The sequence below is a fragment of the Orcinus orca genome, chromosome 2 (genome assembly GCF_937001465.1).
Source record: "Orcinus orca chromosome 2, mOrcOrc1.1, whole genome shotgun sequence".
NCBI classification, from domain to species: Eukaryota; Metazoa; Chordata; class Mammalia; order Artiodactyla; family Delphinidae; genus Orcinus; species Orcinus orca.
Window position 1 is genome coordinate 61,365,460 of NC_064560.1, and position 13,988 is coordinate 61,379,447.

A 13,988-nucleotide genomic window follows, 5' to 3' on the forward strand; every position below is an offset into this window, starting at 1 on the left:
TTCCAGGTCCAATTGGGTGAGGGGTGGCACGGCAGTGGGGAGGGACGGATGGGTCACGTTTAAGGCTTCTGTTTCATGTTTATAAAATGAGAAAAGTAAGTCAAGTCATTCGTTTTCAATTTTTTGAGCATGGGAATCCTTTTCATTAAGTAACAATGTATTTGGAATCCCAACATATAAAAGAGGTAAAATTGGAGCTACTCTGGCAGCCCCAGGGATGGGCCCTTGGAATCCCACCCTCCAGGACTCGTGGCATCCCTGGGAAACCCTTAAGGCTGCAGGGAGGACTATTTGAAAACCAGTTTTAAATGAATTGTCAGCTTTTAGATGCTGTGACTAATTACTCATTAGTTGTGTGTGATGGGCAGGAAAAGAGGCATAACCAGTAACTGCAACTGGTTAAACTTGGAAGGAAATTTGAAGTAGGGAAGAAGGAACTGGTCTTTACTGAGAATCTGCTTAGTTTGGTGCTTTCACCTGTGTTCTTTCCTGTAATCCTTGCACTATCCCTATGAGGTGAGTCTTTTCATCCTCCTTTCACAGATGACAAAACTAAGACCCCTAGAGGTTAAATAACTCGCCCAAGATCATTCACTTGTAGTGGCAGAACCAAACTTGAATCGGGTTCTGTCTGACTCCAGTTTCTGCTCTTTGCGTTATCTGATGAAGAGTAATTTTGACATTAGAAGAAAAGGGAATATTGGGAAAGGAATTGCTCCAGTTCGGGAAAAATTACAGGTCTGAACTACAAACCTTTCCAAATGTAAACATCCCCAGTACAAAACAGTTCAAAATGTGGTACCAGAGCCTTAGCCATATGCTGGGATCTATCAGCATAGAGGTGATCATTGAAGTTTTGAGAGAGAACACTTACAAAGAAATGACCATGGGCCACTTGGAGGTACCAGCGCATGCTTAGGGCAAGGAAAAAGTGCAGAGAAGATGATCAAGGCAACAACTAAGAAAAGGCACTGAATTGGGGATGGGCGGAATGGTAACGAGAATTGGTGAGAGAAGCCAGACTGCGAGGAAAGTGCTGAAAGACTGCAACAACAAGTGTGGATCGTTTGTTGGGTGGGAACATAACAGACAAACGTTGGTTGGTGACTAGGAGACAGAGCAGATATGAGAAGGGTCTCTTTACTGGCATTTGCAGCATGTTTGAAAGAGGGAAGGCTTGAGTGTGATTCAACTGGGACGAGGTAGCAAAAAGGATTAGCAAGAATTTACTGACCACTGGTGTTGCATTGGTGTGGTTATAACGTTCATCAAGCCGGGTTTCAAATAAAATTAAATGATTTCCATGTCCCCAGTGTGATAGGGAAAAAACGAGGGATTTTGTACCCAGTGGAGTCCAATCTCCTGTCCAGGAAAGAAGCCCTAAGAAGCCAACATCTGACTTCATAGATGTTTCTCTTCTAGATGAAAAGAGAGCTGTCTCTGCTTCATGCAGTTTCTTTGTCAGTTGTCGGGGGTGGGGGTAAGTTTGTTCCCCTCTATTTCCGGAATAGAGTTGTTTGTTTGTTTGTTTTAAATACTTATTTGCTTGCTTGCGTCGGGTCTTAGTTGTGGCAGGCGGGCTCCTTAGTCGTGGCATGCAGGCTCCTTTGCTGCATGCATAAACTGGAGTCAGACAGTTGTGGCATGTGAACTCCTAGTTGCGGCATGCACATGGGGTCTAGTTCCCTGACCAGGGATCGAACCCAGGCCCCCTGCATTGGGAGTGTGGCGTCTTAACCACTGCGCCACCAGGGAAGTCCCCCAGAATAGAGTTTGAGAGCTTTATAAATTCAAGTGTGGTTCAGTGTGGAGACCTTGCCACGAACTTCTTTTTCTTACTGTAGGAAGCAGAACACCAGAGGGCCATGCAGAGACGTGCTATCCGTGACGCCAAAACTCCTGACAAGATGAAAAAGTCAAAATCTGCAAAGGAAGACAGCAACCTCACTCTTCAGGAGAAGAAGGAGAAGATCCAGTCAGGCTTGAAGAAGCTAGCAGAGCTTGGCACCGTGGACCCAAAGAACAGATACCAGGAACTGATCAACGACATTGCCAGGGTACGGCATTTGGGGGACAGTGACGGCCTGGCCATGTTTAAAGCTGTCTCAGAGGCTTATGAGGAGACAGTAGCTGTTCCGGTGACAACGTACCTTCAGTTCAGTGTACCTTCAGGAGAGGAGATTAGAGTCCTCTCTTCTGGGGAATCGTTTCTGACTCTTCCAACATGAGGTCCTAGCCTGCCCTTTGATGGCTTATTCCATGGCCTAAATTAAATTAGTAGGGAGAAAACCTTAATTAGAGCTTCCTATGTCTCAGTTTGTCTTTGGCCTTAAAGAATTCCTCCAGATCTTTTTAATGATTACTGTGAAATATAAATTAACATCAAGTTGATCATCAAATCTTGATTTGTGTGAATCTTCTCAAGTAAGGGGCTCTGGCGCAGGCTGAGAAGTTTAGGCATTCTCTGCTGTCGCCCTAAAATCACACCATGCACAACTGCAAGCTTGGTAATTGTTATATTAAAGTTATCTTTTTCTCCCTCTCCTAACAACATATTTAAGAGGTTTAAACCAGCTTTGCAAGTCAATTATGAGAATGTGGAGGTCTGTAAAAGTAACACATTTCCCTGCCTCATTAAATAGAAATGGGGAAAAAAATTGATGAGATCTGAATTTCTTTGTTAATTTTTGAACATAAAATTGCTAACATTTTTAGATACCACATATAAGCAATATCATATGATGTTTGCTTTTCTATGTCTGACTTACTTCACTTAGTATGATGGTCTCTAAGTCCATCCATGTTGCTGCAGGTGGCATTATTTCGTTCTTTTTTATGGGTGAGTGGTGTTCCATTGTATATATGTGCCACATCTTTTTTATCCATTCCTCTGTTGATGGACATCTGGGTTGCTTCCATGTCCTGTCTATTGTAGACAGTGCTGCAGTGAACATTGGGGTGCACGTGTCTTTTTGAATTATGGTTTTCTCCAGATATATGGGCAAAAATCTTTAAAAAATTTCGAGGTGAGTAAGAAAAAAAGAATTGCTGTCTATTAAAAATGTGTGGTCAAGCAAGGCAAAGTTGAGCGCTGCTGGGTTCTAGTGTTAATGATTCAAGAAGCACATGATATTATTTTTGTAATTTTAATAATTATGTCTCAGGATATTCGGAATCAGCGGAGATACCGACAGAGGAGAAAGGCTGAACTGGTGAAACTGCAGCAGACGTACGCTGCTCTGAACTCTAAGGCCACCTTTTATGGAGAGCAGGTGGACTACTATAAAAGCTACATCAAAACCTGCTTGGATAACTTAGCCAGCAAGGGCAAGTGAGTATTTTATTTTGAAGAGTCAATGTCAGGGGAAAAAGAAGTAGAGGCAACTGAAGTGACATAGGAAAATTTTATTTACAACACACTGGATCTATTTATTGCAATAGTCCTTTATTTTTCTTCTCATTGTTTGTGTAATTTCCTAGTCCCATTTGTTATGGTATGGTGTAAATAAATAATGTGTGGAGGATTTCAAGGATGCCTATTTCTAAGCATCCTGTGTTCCAAAATATCTTCTTGGCTCTAGAAATTAAAGAATCTAGGAAAGGGATCATGTAGTGGCCCCCAAACCAGGTTGTGCCTCAAAAATCACTTAAGGAACATCATAAACAATTAGATTCCCTGGCCTCTACACCTCCTGGACACAGGCTCCCAGACCATGACTTTTTTTCAGCTGCCAAGGAAGATCTGATGCAGCCTCCTTGTTGCTGGCCACAAACCATTCAGCCTGCCCATTTTATAGGGAGGGGAATTGAAAATCCAGAGAGGTGACGTGATTAAGCACAGGTTCTGCGTATTAGAAGGATTAGTTTATTATTTACTCCACACTTTTCATTTTGAGAATTTTGAAACCCCAGAAAGTTTCAGTGAATAGAACAATAAACACCCATATACCTTTCACCTAGATTCACTTGTACTTAACATTTTGCCACATCAGCTTCCCCTCTCTATAGCTTGCTTACTCTTGTGTCTGTGCTTTTCCTCTCCCTCCCTGAAGGCTTCATGGAGTGAGGCAGGGCTGTTGTGAAGTGGTGAAAATCAGGTCCACCTAACCCGTCTTGCAGAGTTGGTGCCTGTGTCCTTTTGAAATGTCCCCATCATTCTTTGAGCACTTCTTGACTTTGTGGCACAAGATGTTTCTGGTTCAATTTGTACTTTTCCCTCCCTGGGCTTGGAATTAGCTATTTCTCCAAGCATCCCTGGTTCCTTTTTTTTTTTTTTTTTTTTTTTTGTACGCGGGCCTCTCACTGTTGTGGCCTCTCCTGTTGCGGAGCACAGGCTCCGGACGCGCAGGCCCAGCAGCCATGGCCCACGGACCCAGCTGCTCTGCGGCATGTGGGATCCTCCCGGACCGGGGCACGAACCCGTGTCCCCTGCATCGGCAGGCGGACTCTCAACCACTGCGCCACCAGGGAAGCCCCTGTAGGCATGTTTTTGAAGACAGATTTCTAGAAATGTAATTGCTGGGTTAAGATTTTTGTGCAGTTGTGATTTTGATAGATATTTCAGTTGCCAGCCATAGGGATTTATTACCTTTTACACAACTACCAGCTTTTCTGCCCCAGTTCTTGAGACCCTTCCCTTGAGAGTCCCAGATACCATTCTCATTCATCTGTATTCTTCCTTTGCTTACTCTTCTTACCATTTCTCGCCTTGATTATCCCAACAGCCTTCTGACATCTGTTTCTTTTTCCTTGCTCCCATTCCTCTGTAATTGCTATGCTGGCTTAAATGCTTTTAAAAATTTCGTATTCTAAAATATTTTTATTTTTTCTCTGCACAGCCAGGGGACTTAGAGTGACTCCCTTGGTGTTCAGTACAGTTCCCTCAGGCTGGCATTAGAAGCCCTCACACTTACTTTAGGTGCTTAGGTTCTGAGAGGGACACAGAAGGATTCAGACACTGTCAAATTCATCCTGTGTTCTCAAATGTATAGTTTAAATCAAAGACAAAAGCAATTTAGTAATGTTTCCCTGTTTTGCAGAGATATTGCTTAGGCGAATCCTAGCATTTATTTGCCATTTTAGAATTGGTTTGTTACTTACGCTTGTGTATAGGAAGTTTGTTTTCTGACCTCATATCCTTGAGTTACCAACAAAGATTCATAGTAGATAGTTACCTATAGAAAATGACATAATGTGATTTTTACAGGGTCTCCAAAAAGCCTAGGGAAATGAAAGGAAAGAAAAGCAAAAAGATTTCTCTAAAATACACGGCAGCAAGACTACATGAAAAAGGAGTTCTTCTGGAAATTGAGGACCTGCAAGTGAATCAGTGAGTATTTGCTTTTTAACTTTGTTTTATATGTTGATTTTTTTATTTGTCATATCTTCATCTTATTGACTTTATTTCTCTTATCTGGATAATCATTTTTATATTTTATATGTGTTTATAGTTGATTAATTAAAATAAGTAATTAATTAATTATGTACAGAATTTGGCCTAATACTCAGTTAATTTGCCTGTCATAGAAGAGAGGTATTTCTTTTCCTTGTTTGTGGAACATTTGTCTCAGGACATCCTACTTTTCCTCTTTAAAGCAGGAAGCCATTCCTTCCATTTTTTTTTTTTTTTCTATGCCCAAACCAAGGATAAATAAAGAATAACAAGAAGAGGAGTGTACTTTATTCCACTTGAGGCATGAACCAGGGGCTTACCCTCATCTTCTTTTCTGGGAAGCACCAGCTTGTTTTACATGTGGTTCATGGACCTGACCTGACCTGACCATCCTCCCTCAGGTCCTGGCCCAGCTGCCATTAACAAGCATTTTATTGAGTACCTGCTCAGTCAACCCTGTGATCTCAGGCAGCTGAGCTTTCTGTTACTGTGTCTGTTTAAATTTTTTTTTTAATTTTGCTTCAAAAAACTTTTATATTTTTCTGATTCTAAAATAATATGTATTCACTGTTGAACTTTGAAAATGTGGTAAAGCATAAAGAAAAAGAAAAAGCACCTATAATCCAACAAGCCAAAGATAGCCATTGAAATCATTTTAGTATATTTTCTTCTGTGCCTCTATTCACATAAAGATTATCTATGATTACTTACTTACCTTCCTACTTTTTTTTAACATAAATTGGGATGATACTGTTTATAGTCATGTATCCAGCTTTTTCCTCATAACATTGTGAGCATTTTTCACATAGTTTGAAAGTATCCTTTTTAATGACCACATAATATTCCATATTGTAGTTTTAATTTAGCCATTTACCTGTTGTAGAACATTTTAAGTTGATTTTAATTTTTACATTATTACACACGTGATAACACCTTTATATGTACATCTTTGATTCTGCCTCAGATTATTATTATTTTTTTTTGTATCATAGATGCCTAAAAATGTAATTTTTGGTCAGAGTATAAAAATATTTTTTTATTGTAAAAAACACAAAACATAAAATTTACCATCTTAACTATTTTTTAATTGTACAGTTCAGTAGTGTTAAGCATATTCACATTGTTGTGCAATCCAGAACCTTTTCATCTTATAAAACTGAAACTATACCCATTAAATAACAACTCCCCATTTCCCCTTCCCCCCCCCAGCCCCGGGCAACCAGCATTCTCCTCTCTGTTTCTATGAATTTGACTCCCTAGGTGCTTCATATAAGTGGGATCATACAATGCTTGTCTTTTTGTGTCTGGCTTCCTTCACTTAGCATGATGTCCTCAGGGTTCATGCATGTTGTAACCTGTGACAGATTTCCTTCCTTTTCAAGGCTGAATAGTTTTCCACTGTGTACATGTATTACATTTTGCTTATTCATTCATCCATTGATGGACATTTGGATTCCTTCCACTTTCTGCTATTATGAATAATGTTACAATGAACATGGAAGTATAAATACCTCTTTGAGACCCTGCTTTCAGTTCTTTCTGATGTATACCCAGAAGTGGGATTGCTGGATCATATGATAATTCTATTTTTAATTTTTTTAGGAACTGCCATACTGTTTTCCATAGCAGTTGAAAAAATTTTTTAATTCATATATATATTTTCTAGCAGTGTCTAAAATGTGTATGAAAGTGCTTACTTACCTCACTACTTCTTTGCCATCATTGAGTAATAAAACAGTTTTTGATATTTTTGAATTAATAGATTAAAAGGTAGCATTTTAAAATTTTGCACTTTTTAGAATTCTGGTTGAGTTTTTTAGTGTGTGTTTATTTGTTTTTTAATATTTATTTATTTTATTTATTTTTGGCTGTGTTGGGTCTTAGTTGTGGCACACGGGATCTTGCGTTGCTGCGTGTGGGCTCTTCGTTGTGGCACGAGGGCTTCTCTCTAGTTGCAGCGTGGGGGCTTTTCTCTAGCAGTGGCATGTGGGTTTTCTTTCCCTAGTTGTGGCGCAGGGGCTCTAGAGCGCATGGGCTCTGTAGTTTGCGGCACACGGGCTTGGTTGCCCTGCAGCATGTGGGATCTTAGTTCCCCGACCAAGGATCGAATCCGCTGCATTGGAAGGTAGATTCTTTACCACTGGACCACCAGGGAAGTCCCTGTGTGTGTGTGTTTAAACAGGGCTTATTATCTATGTTTTCTCTGATCATTTTTTCAGTTGGGGACCTTGGTCTTTTGAGGTTTTTTTTTAGTTGACCACTTTATGCCATTTTTCAAATCTGTTTTATAATTTATTATCTCCTCCCTTCTTTTTTGTCATTATTTGCCACTACTGTTCAAGTGCCTACTGTTATTTGACTCTTCTTTTTAATTTGCTACCATGGGCTTAGGAAACAGATGACAAACCAAACCAGTTAAAATAAAATTATTTATCACATAAAATAAACATCTTTATAAAGGGTCTCCTATTGAGTAAAATGCATGTGTTTTAGTACATGGATTTTGTAACCTCTCGTTTAGCTTCTTAGTGGCCCTCTTTCATCCTTCATGGTTCTCAGCGCTGTTCACAATAGATCAGTTTGCTCTGTAGTTGAGTTCTGGAAATCTGGGGTGACACACTTTGATCACCTGGGGAACAGCATACTCCCACCTTCTGGTGTATTAAAACTTCTGGGCATGTAAGGTGTCCAGAGTGACTGATACCCTAAATATTTTCAGTAGTAGTAGTTTATATTTGATGGTACTCAGTATGTTTATTCTGTAGCACCTACTCCTTTCAGAAAACCTCCTCTCTTGGTTCTTTTCATTCTGACCATCCCCACTCCACCCCCCCTCCCCCGCCTTTTGTTTACTTACCTCTTCCAGTCCTCAGACATGCATGGATTCAAACATGCATCTTTTCCTCCTCCTTCTAGCCCAATGTCCTCTTTATTTTTTTAAACATTTTACTTGCAGAACATAATTAGTTCTCTCATTTATTTACTTTTTTTTTTTTTTTTTTTGGGCTGCATCGGGTCTTTGTTGCTGTGCGCGTGGGCTTTCTCTAGTTGTGGCAAGCAGGGCTACTCTTCATTGCGGTGCGCAGGCTTCTCATTGCAGTGGCTTCTCTTGTTGCGGAGCACGGGCTCTAGGTGAGCGGGCTTCAGTAGTTGTGGCACACAGGCTCAGTAGTTGTGGTGCACGGGCTTAGTTGCTCCACGACATGTGGGATCTTCCCAGACCAGGGCTCGAACCCATGTCCCCTGCAAGTGGATTCTTAACCACTGCACCACCAGGGAAGCCCCCAATTTCCTCTTGATTCTCCTTTTATCATTAGGTTTCAGCAGTGGCCACATGGAAGGCCAACAGGATTCCTGACATCATCCCTTCAGAGGCCATTTGTGGCCTTCCTCAGTGGTTCCTCTTCCAGTGGAAAGCAAATGCTGCCAGGAGAGGCTGCCACCCTTCTCTCCAGATCCCAAAGTAGATGGTACTTAGAGTAGCAATCCCACACTGCTTCACCTGCAGAAGTACTTTGCACCTTTATTTTGTATGCCTTTTCACTCTTGAAGACTTTATTCATCTCCTTTCTGCATTTCACAGAATATTTTTACATGAGAACACGGAAATCATACCCTTACGATGTTGTGTTTCAACAGGTTTAAAAATGTTATCTTTGAAATCAGTCCAACAGAAGAAGTTGGAGACTTTGAAGTGAAAGCCAAATTCATGGGAGTTCAGATGGAGACGTTTATGTTACATTATCAGGTGGGTTTGCACCAGGTAAAACCGAAAGCCTTGGGTGTGAGGTAGTTGTGTTCTTGTCAGGAGAATGGCTGAAAAGGAGACCCATGTGGGGAAAGCTGCCCACAGTCAGCAGTGAGTGAGCTGAGGAGTTTTGTGTGTCTGATTTGAGCGGTACAGGCTGGAGAGCTTTTGCAGATGTGTAAATCTTCAGAAAGCATATCTGAAGCTTACACTTAAGGTTGCCACTAAATTGAGCTTATACCTCGGGCTTGAACAAAATGCTTAGGTACGTATCTTGACAGTACAAAATTATAAACCTTCTCAGTAGCTTGAAATCTTATATATTTTTTTCCCCTCTCATTTTGGTTTGATATAGGGGCTTAAAGGTGTACTTCTGACAAGATGTGTGTAAATTGCATCTTTGTAAAACTGAATCCCATTTTATTTATTTATATATTTTTTGAGGATTTTTTTTTTTAAGAGAAAACAACTTTTTACTGGAATCTGACTTAATAAATAGGGATCACAGACCAAATAACAAACAACAGCGTGAGCTACATCAGAATGAAAAAAGAAATGATGGACCTGGATTTCCAATCTGAAACTATTATGCAATATGATATTTCTTTTCTTGCCATGCCGCATGGCTTGTGGGATCTTAGTTCCCCAACCAGGGATCGAACCCGGGCCCTTGGCAGTTAAAGCACGGAGTCTTAAACACTGGACCACCAGGGAATTCGTCCGAATCCCATTTTAAATTCAAAAAGAATTCTGCAGTGAATCATTTTGTAACATAACTATCCCTAATTTTTATTTTGAAATCTCTCTATTGCATTGAAAAATGTCAGGGTATCAGAAGGATTCCTAGGTAATGTCCAGCCTCTGTTAGTTTTATGAACACAGTGCTTCATCGTTGGTACCCACACAGGGCTGCACTCCATGAAGCTGGGCAGGGGCCTTTCTCTGAACGTGCATTTGGGCTCTTGCACACATTGATCTCCCTTAAATGGGGGCTCTCCCCAACCTCTTATTCTTCCATCATTTATTGAGGACTTTCACGTTGTTACAACCCCTAAAGCTTGCCCCACCAGCAAAGCCACAGTTTTTTTCTCCTTCACTTCCATAACCTGTAGAGACAACCCCTGTTCACCACAGGCATTGACTTATTTTCCTCTTAACTTCCAAACTGCAGACTTCTTAAGGACAGGTAGTATTTCTTTGTTTCCTTCTTAGTGACCAGTAGACCCTCAAAACACGTTAACTGTACAGATTTGAAATGATTTTGTGATGCACATAGATAACTCAAGTCCTTACACAGAAAAGATCCTATTATTCCCTCAGTTTCACCAAGTTCATGTAGGCCGCCCAGTCTGCCTCAGGTAGTGTATTCCTCCATGCACAAATTCATTAAGTGCAGAATGACTGCCAGGTGCAAGGTATTGTCTTAGGTGCAGGTGATGCACCAGGGTCCTCGTCCTCATAGAGCTGCTAAGATTTTTCCAAAAGATGAATTGGTTGAACTTTCGGGATCCCTTCAAGCCCTTGGACTCTTGCTTTGTCATCACCACTCTTCCAAAGTTTAGGGGTGCGACCACTCAGATTTCCTCAATTTGTTCTGGACAGTGGAGGGTAGTGGGGAAAGCAGGGGCTTTGCAGTCAGATCCAGATTCACCACATCCAGCTCTGTACTGTCGGGCAGGTCATGTAACATCTCTGAGCCTCAGAAGCCTCATCTTTAAATTTGAGATAATCATACCTGATAGGATTTTTGACAGGACTTGAAAAGACACTATCTAACGTGCTTCTACGTTGTGGAACACATAGTAAACACATAAAAAACATTTAGTCCTCTCTTTCCCCTTGCGTTCAGGGTATAAAAGCTTTGTCATTTGAAATAGAAATTAAGACTCTAGTAGATGGTGTTGAGACATTACTGGCCTTATCTTGTTTTCAATTGTTAGTATATTTCGTCACGGATTGAAATGCCATCACCTTCTCCAGGTGACACATCACTTAGACGAACTAGGCTGCGGGCAGGCAGTTCCATAGTTGGGGACTTGATTCTCACCCCAGTTCATACCTGGCACACAAGGCATGCCTCATTCCTTCTGGATCCCTCCCTACATTGTGTCCTTCCTTTTCTTGTTCCACAGACCTGATTAACTGTCAGAATGATTTTTTGAACAGGACCTGCTGCAACTACAGTATGAAGGCGTCGCAGTCATGAAATTATTTGATAGAGCGAAGGTAAATGTCAACCTCCTGATCTTCCTTCTCAACAAAAAGTTCTACGGGAAGTAATTGATCATTTGCTGCCAGCCCAGAAGGATGAAGAAAGAAGTACCCCTCGGCTACCTTTCTAGGGGTGCTCCTCTACTCATAGGAAGCAAACACCCAGCCCACACCATTGCCTCAATCTGATACACCCCCAGTGCCACATGTTTAACCCCTCCTGCTCAATGGGACATTTGTTGCCCCTTGTTCGTAGGGAAATTGTATTTCAGGCTTAGTCTGACCCTTCTTATTCCTGCATTTTCTTCTGTCCCTTAGGAAAGAGTGAGAACTCCCCTGAAATCTCTCATGTTGTTACAGTCTTAGAGGTTGCATTACTATATTGTAAGCTTTCGTGTTTGTTTCAATTAGCAATAGGGATGGTGGGATTTGAATTCTTGTTATTTAGAAGTGGAAGCCATTAGCACCGATAACATGCATACATATAAGACACATAATTAAAATGTCAGGTTATCCATAGTTATTAGGTTGTCATTTAAAAGTAAAGTTCCTTATATTTCTGTCTCATCCGTAGAATGGAAGGATACGGGGAGTCATTGGTTCTCTTCCATTCTGTTTTCCTTTATGGGCGGGAGCTAATAGAAGTCACTGTTCTGTGTTCAAAGGAAGCATTTCTAGAAAGAGGGGGATATTGTTTTTAAGTTTCACCATTAAATTTGGGCAGTTCTGTTAGTGTAACTCTCTCCTCAGTGGATGGGAGAGTCCCACTGATAAAATTAAGCTATTTAGGTAAATTCGGAATGGTCTGAGCGCCTGCTCATTTGTGTTAGTGCAGAGATTGACTAGATTCAGACAGTCCACTCTGTCCCTGTGGCAAAGGAATGGGTAAGCTCTAGCGTAGAATGTAATTGTTTTCAAAACTGTTTTATATCTTAAGAGTGTCTTATTAAAGTGTAGATTTATTTCTTAAAATGTGGGTGATAGGAATTTTAAAGATTTATATAATGCTTCAAAAGCCTTTAGAATACTGTAAGAAAAGGGTTTTTTTTAATTGGCTTATCTGTATATCTGAACTCTTAAAACTTTCTTATAGCTAAAACACTAGGATTTATCTGCAGGGTTGCAGAGAGATAATCTTGCCTTAAATAGACTGAAACAAAAACAAACAAAACCAGCCAACTGATGTTATACTTGATATTAAAATCTATTTTTCCCTATTTCTTTTTCTTTTCTCTTGCTGCCCACACTGTGCCTTTATTTTATGAACTCCAGTTTTTTAATTTAATCACAAACAATCCAATTCTAAACATTGAGCTTAAGAAGCTTTCATTCTTAGATTAAGTCATATGCTTTTAAAAAAAATCTTTTTATTCAGGAAAATATATTGAAATCATGCTACTGAGCCTCTATTTTCTCTGATGTTTTGGTTCAGTATTCTTTTATCGTAAAACATAAACTAACATATAAAAATTTACTGATGTATATTTAAAGCCAATAAACTGTTTCATTAATAACAAATCATGTGATGTGTCCCAATTACAAATGTAAGTGTTGGAAATGTGGATTTCATGACGGACTGTTTACTCAGTCAGGTCCACGGGTGCAAATGTAATAGTTGTAGGAGTCTACACACTCCAGGCAGCCCACAGGCAGGTGAAGAGGTGAGGTGTGGAGTGCCACGGAAGGAGTCTCCACTACCTTCACCTTGTTTTTTGTTGTATTTTGGAAGACAATTTTTTAATAAATATTTTCCTCAGATTAAAAGAAGATGTTATATAAGTAGCATTGCCTCAAAAACTGGGACCAACCAAATTGTCAACCCTTTTACCTTAAAAGATGATACTCATCCCAAATGCATGTCATGCCCCAAAGGCCACATTCATGACAGACAGTGAGCAAAGTTCACAACTCCTTTAACAAAATATGATGTTTCAATTATTTGTAAGGATATAGTTCCCTTAACACAACTTCTAATGCAAAATAGCACAAAATACACTTCAAGAAGTTTGATGGTAACTATGTAGAATTAACCGTGTTAACAGTGTTGAGGATGCCCAGACGAGCTCAAGTCATGGCATTGACACCTTGTAGCTCTTATTTTAATTTATTAGCTATAGCAATCTCTGTCTCAACTCTCTCCTTCTTTGACGTTCTCTTCAACCAGCCATCGTGACATTTACCATGAATTTCCTCCCTCAAGAATTTGGACTGCCCATCAGATTGTTGCTGCACACAATTTCCTTTGTATCTTTGTATGAAATAAAAGGCCATTTGTTCGTTTTTGTGTTTCTTTTTCTCAGTGTCATTGTTAGCAGTTCCTGCAAAACAGTGTTAACTAGAGTGAGATTTAATAATTGAAAACCACAACAAAAACAACCCCTTCATAGTCTTTTTGAACGAACAAACGCAAGTCAGCTATCTCAAAGCAATTTTTAACTTGTGAGTTTAGCCTTCTTAAATGTAAAATGCTTGAAGTAGCCTCCACATAAAAAGAACTGGGGCGGGGGGTGGGGGGAGGTGGAGAACTAACATAATGTCACTTAGTTTTTTTTTTAATAATCCAGAATTGTTTTTAATCATTATTGGTGGACACTTCAATGTCAGCTAATGGCTGGAAGTTTCAAATTAGAGCAGCAT

The 13,988-nt window shown here is 40.1% G+C and overlaps 1 protein-coding gene across 1 annotated transcript in view; it reads left to right on the forward strand.

Moving 5' to 3' along the window:
• IQGAP1 (IQ motif containing GTPase activating protein 1) overlaps positions 1-13,631 on the forward strand; it is a 102,387-nt gene extending 88,756 nt beyond the window's left edge. Inside the window, exons 34-38 of the mRNA XM_012536205.3 lie at positions 1,845-2,057; positions 3,165-3,331; positions 5,207-5,329; positions 9,032-9,140; positions 11,307-13,631. Of these exons, the coding sequence (XP_012391659.1) occupies positions 1,845-2,057; positions 3,165-3,331; positions 5,207-5,329; positions 9,032-9,140; positions 11,307-11,420 (726 nt within the window). The 3' untranslated portion in view covers positions 11,421-13,631. The remainder of the gene's footprint in view (positions 1-1,844; positions 2,058-3,164; positions 3,332-5,206; positions 5,330-9,031; positions 9,141-11,306) is intronic.
• Positions 13,632-13,988: the final 357 nt, after the last annotated feature.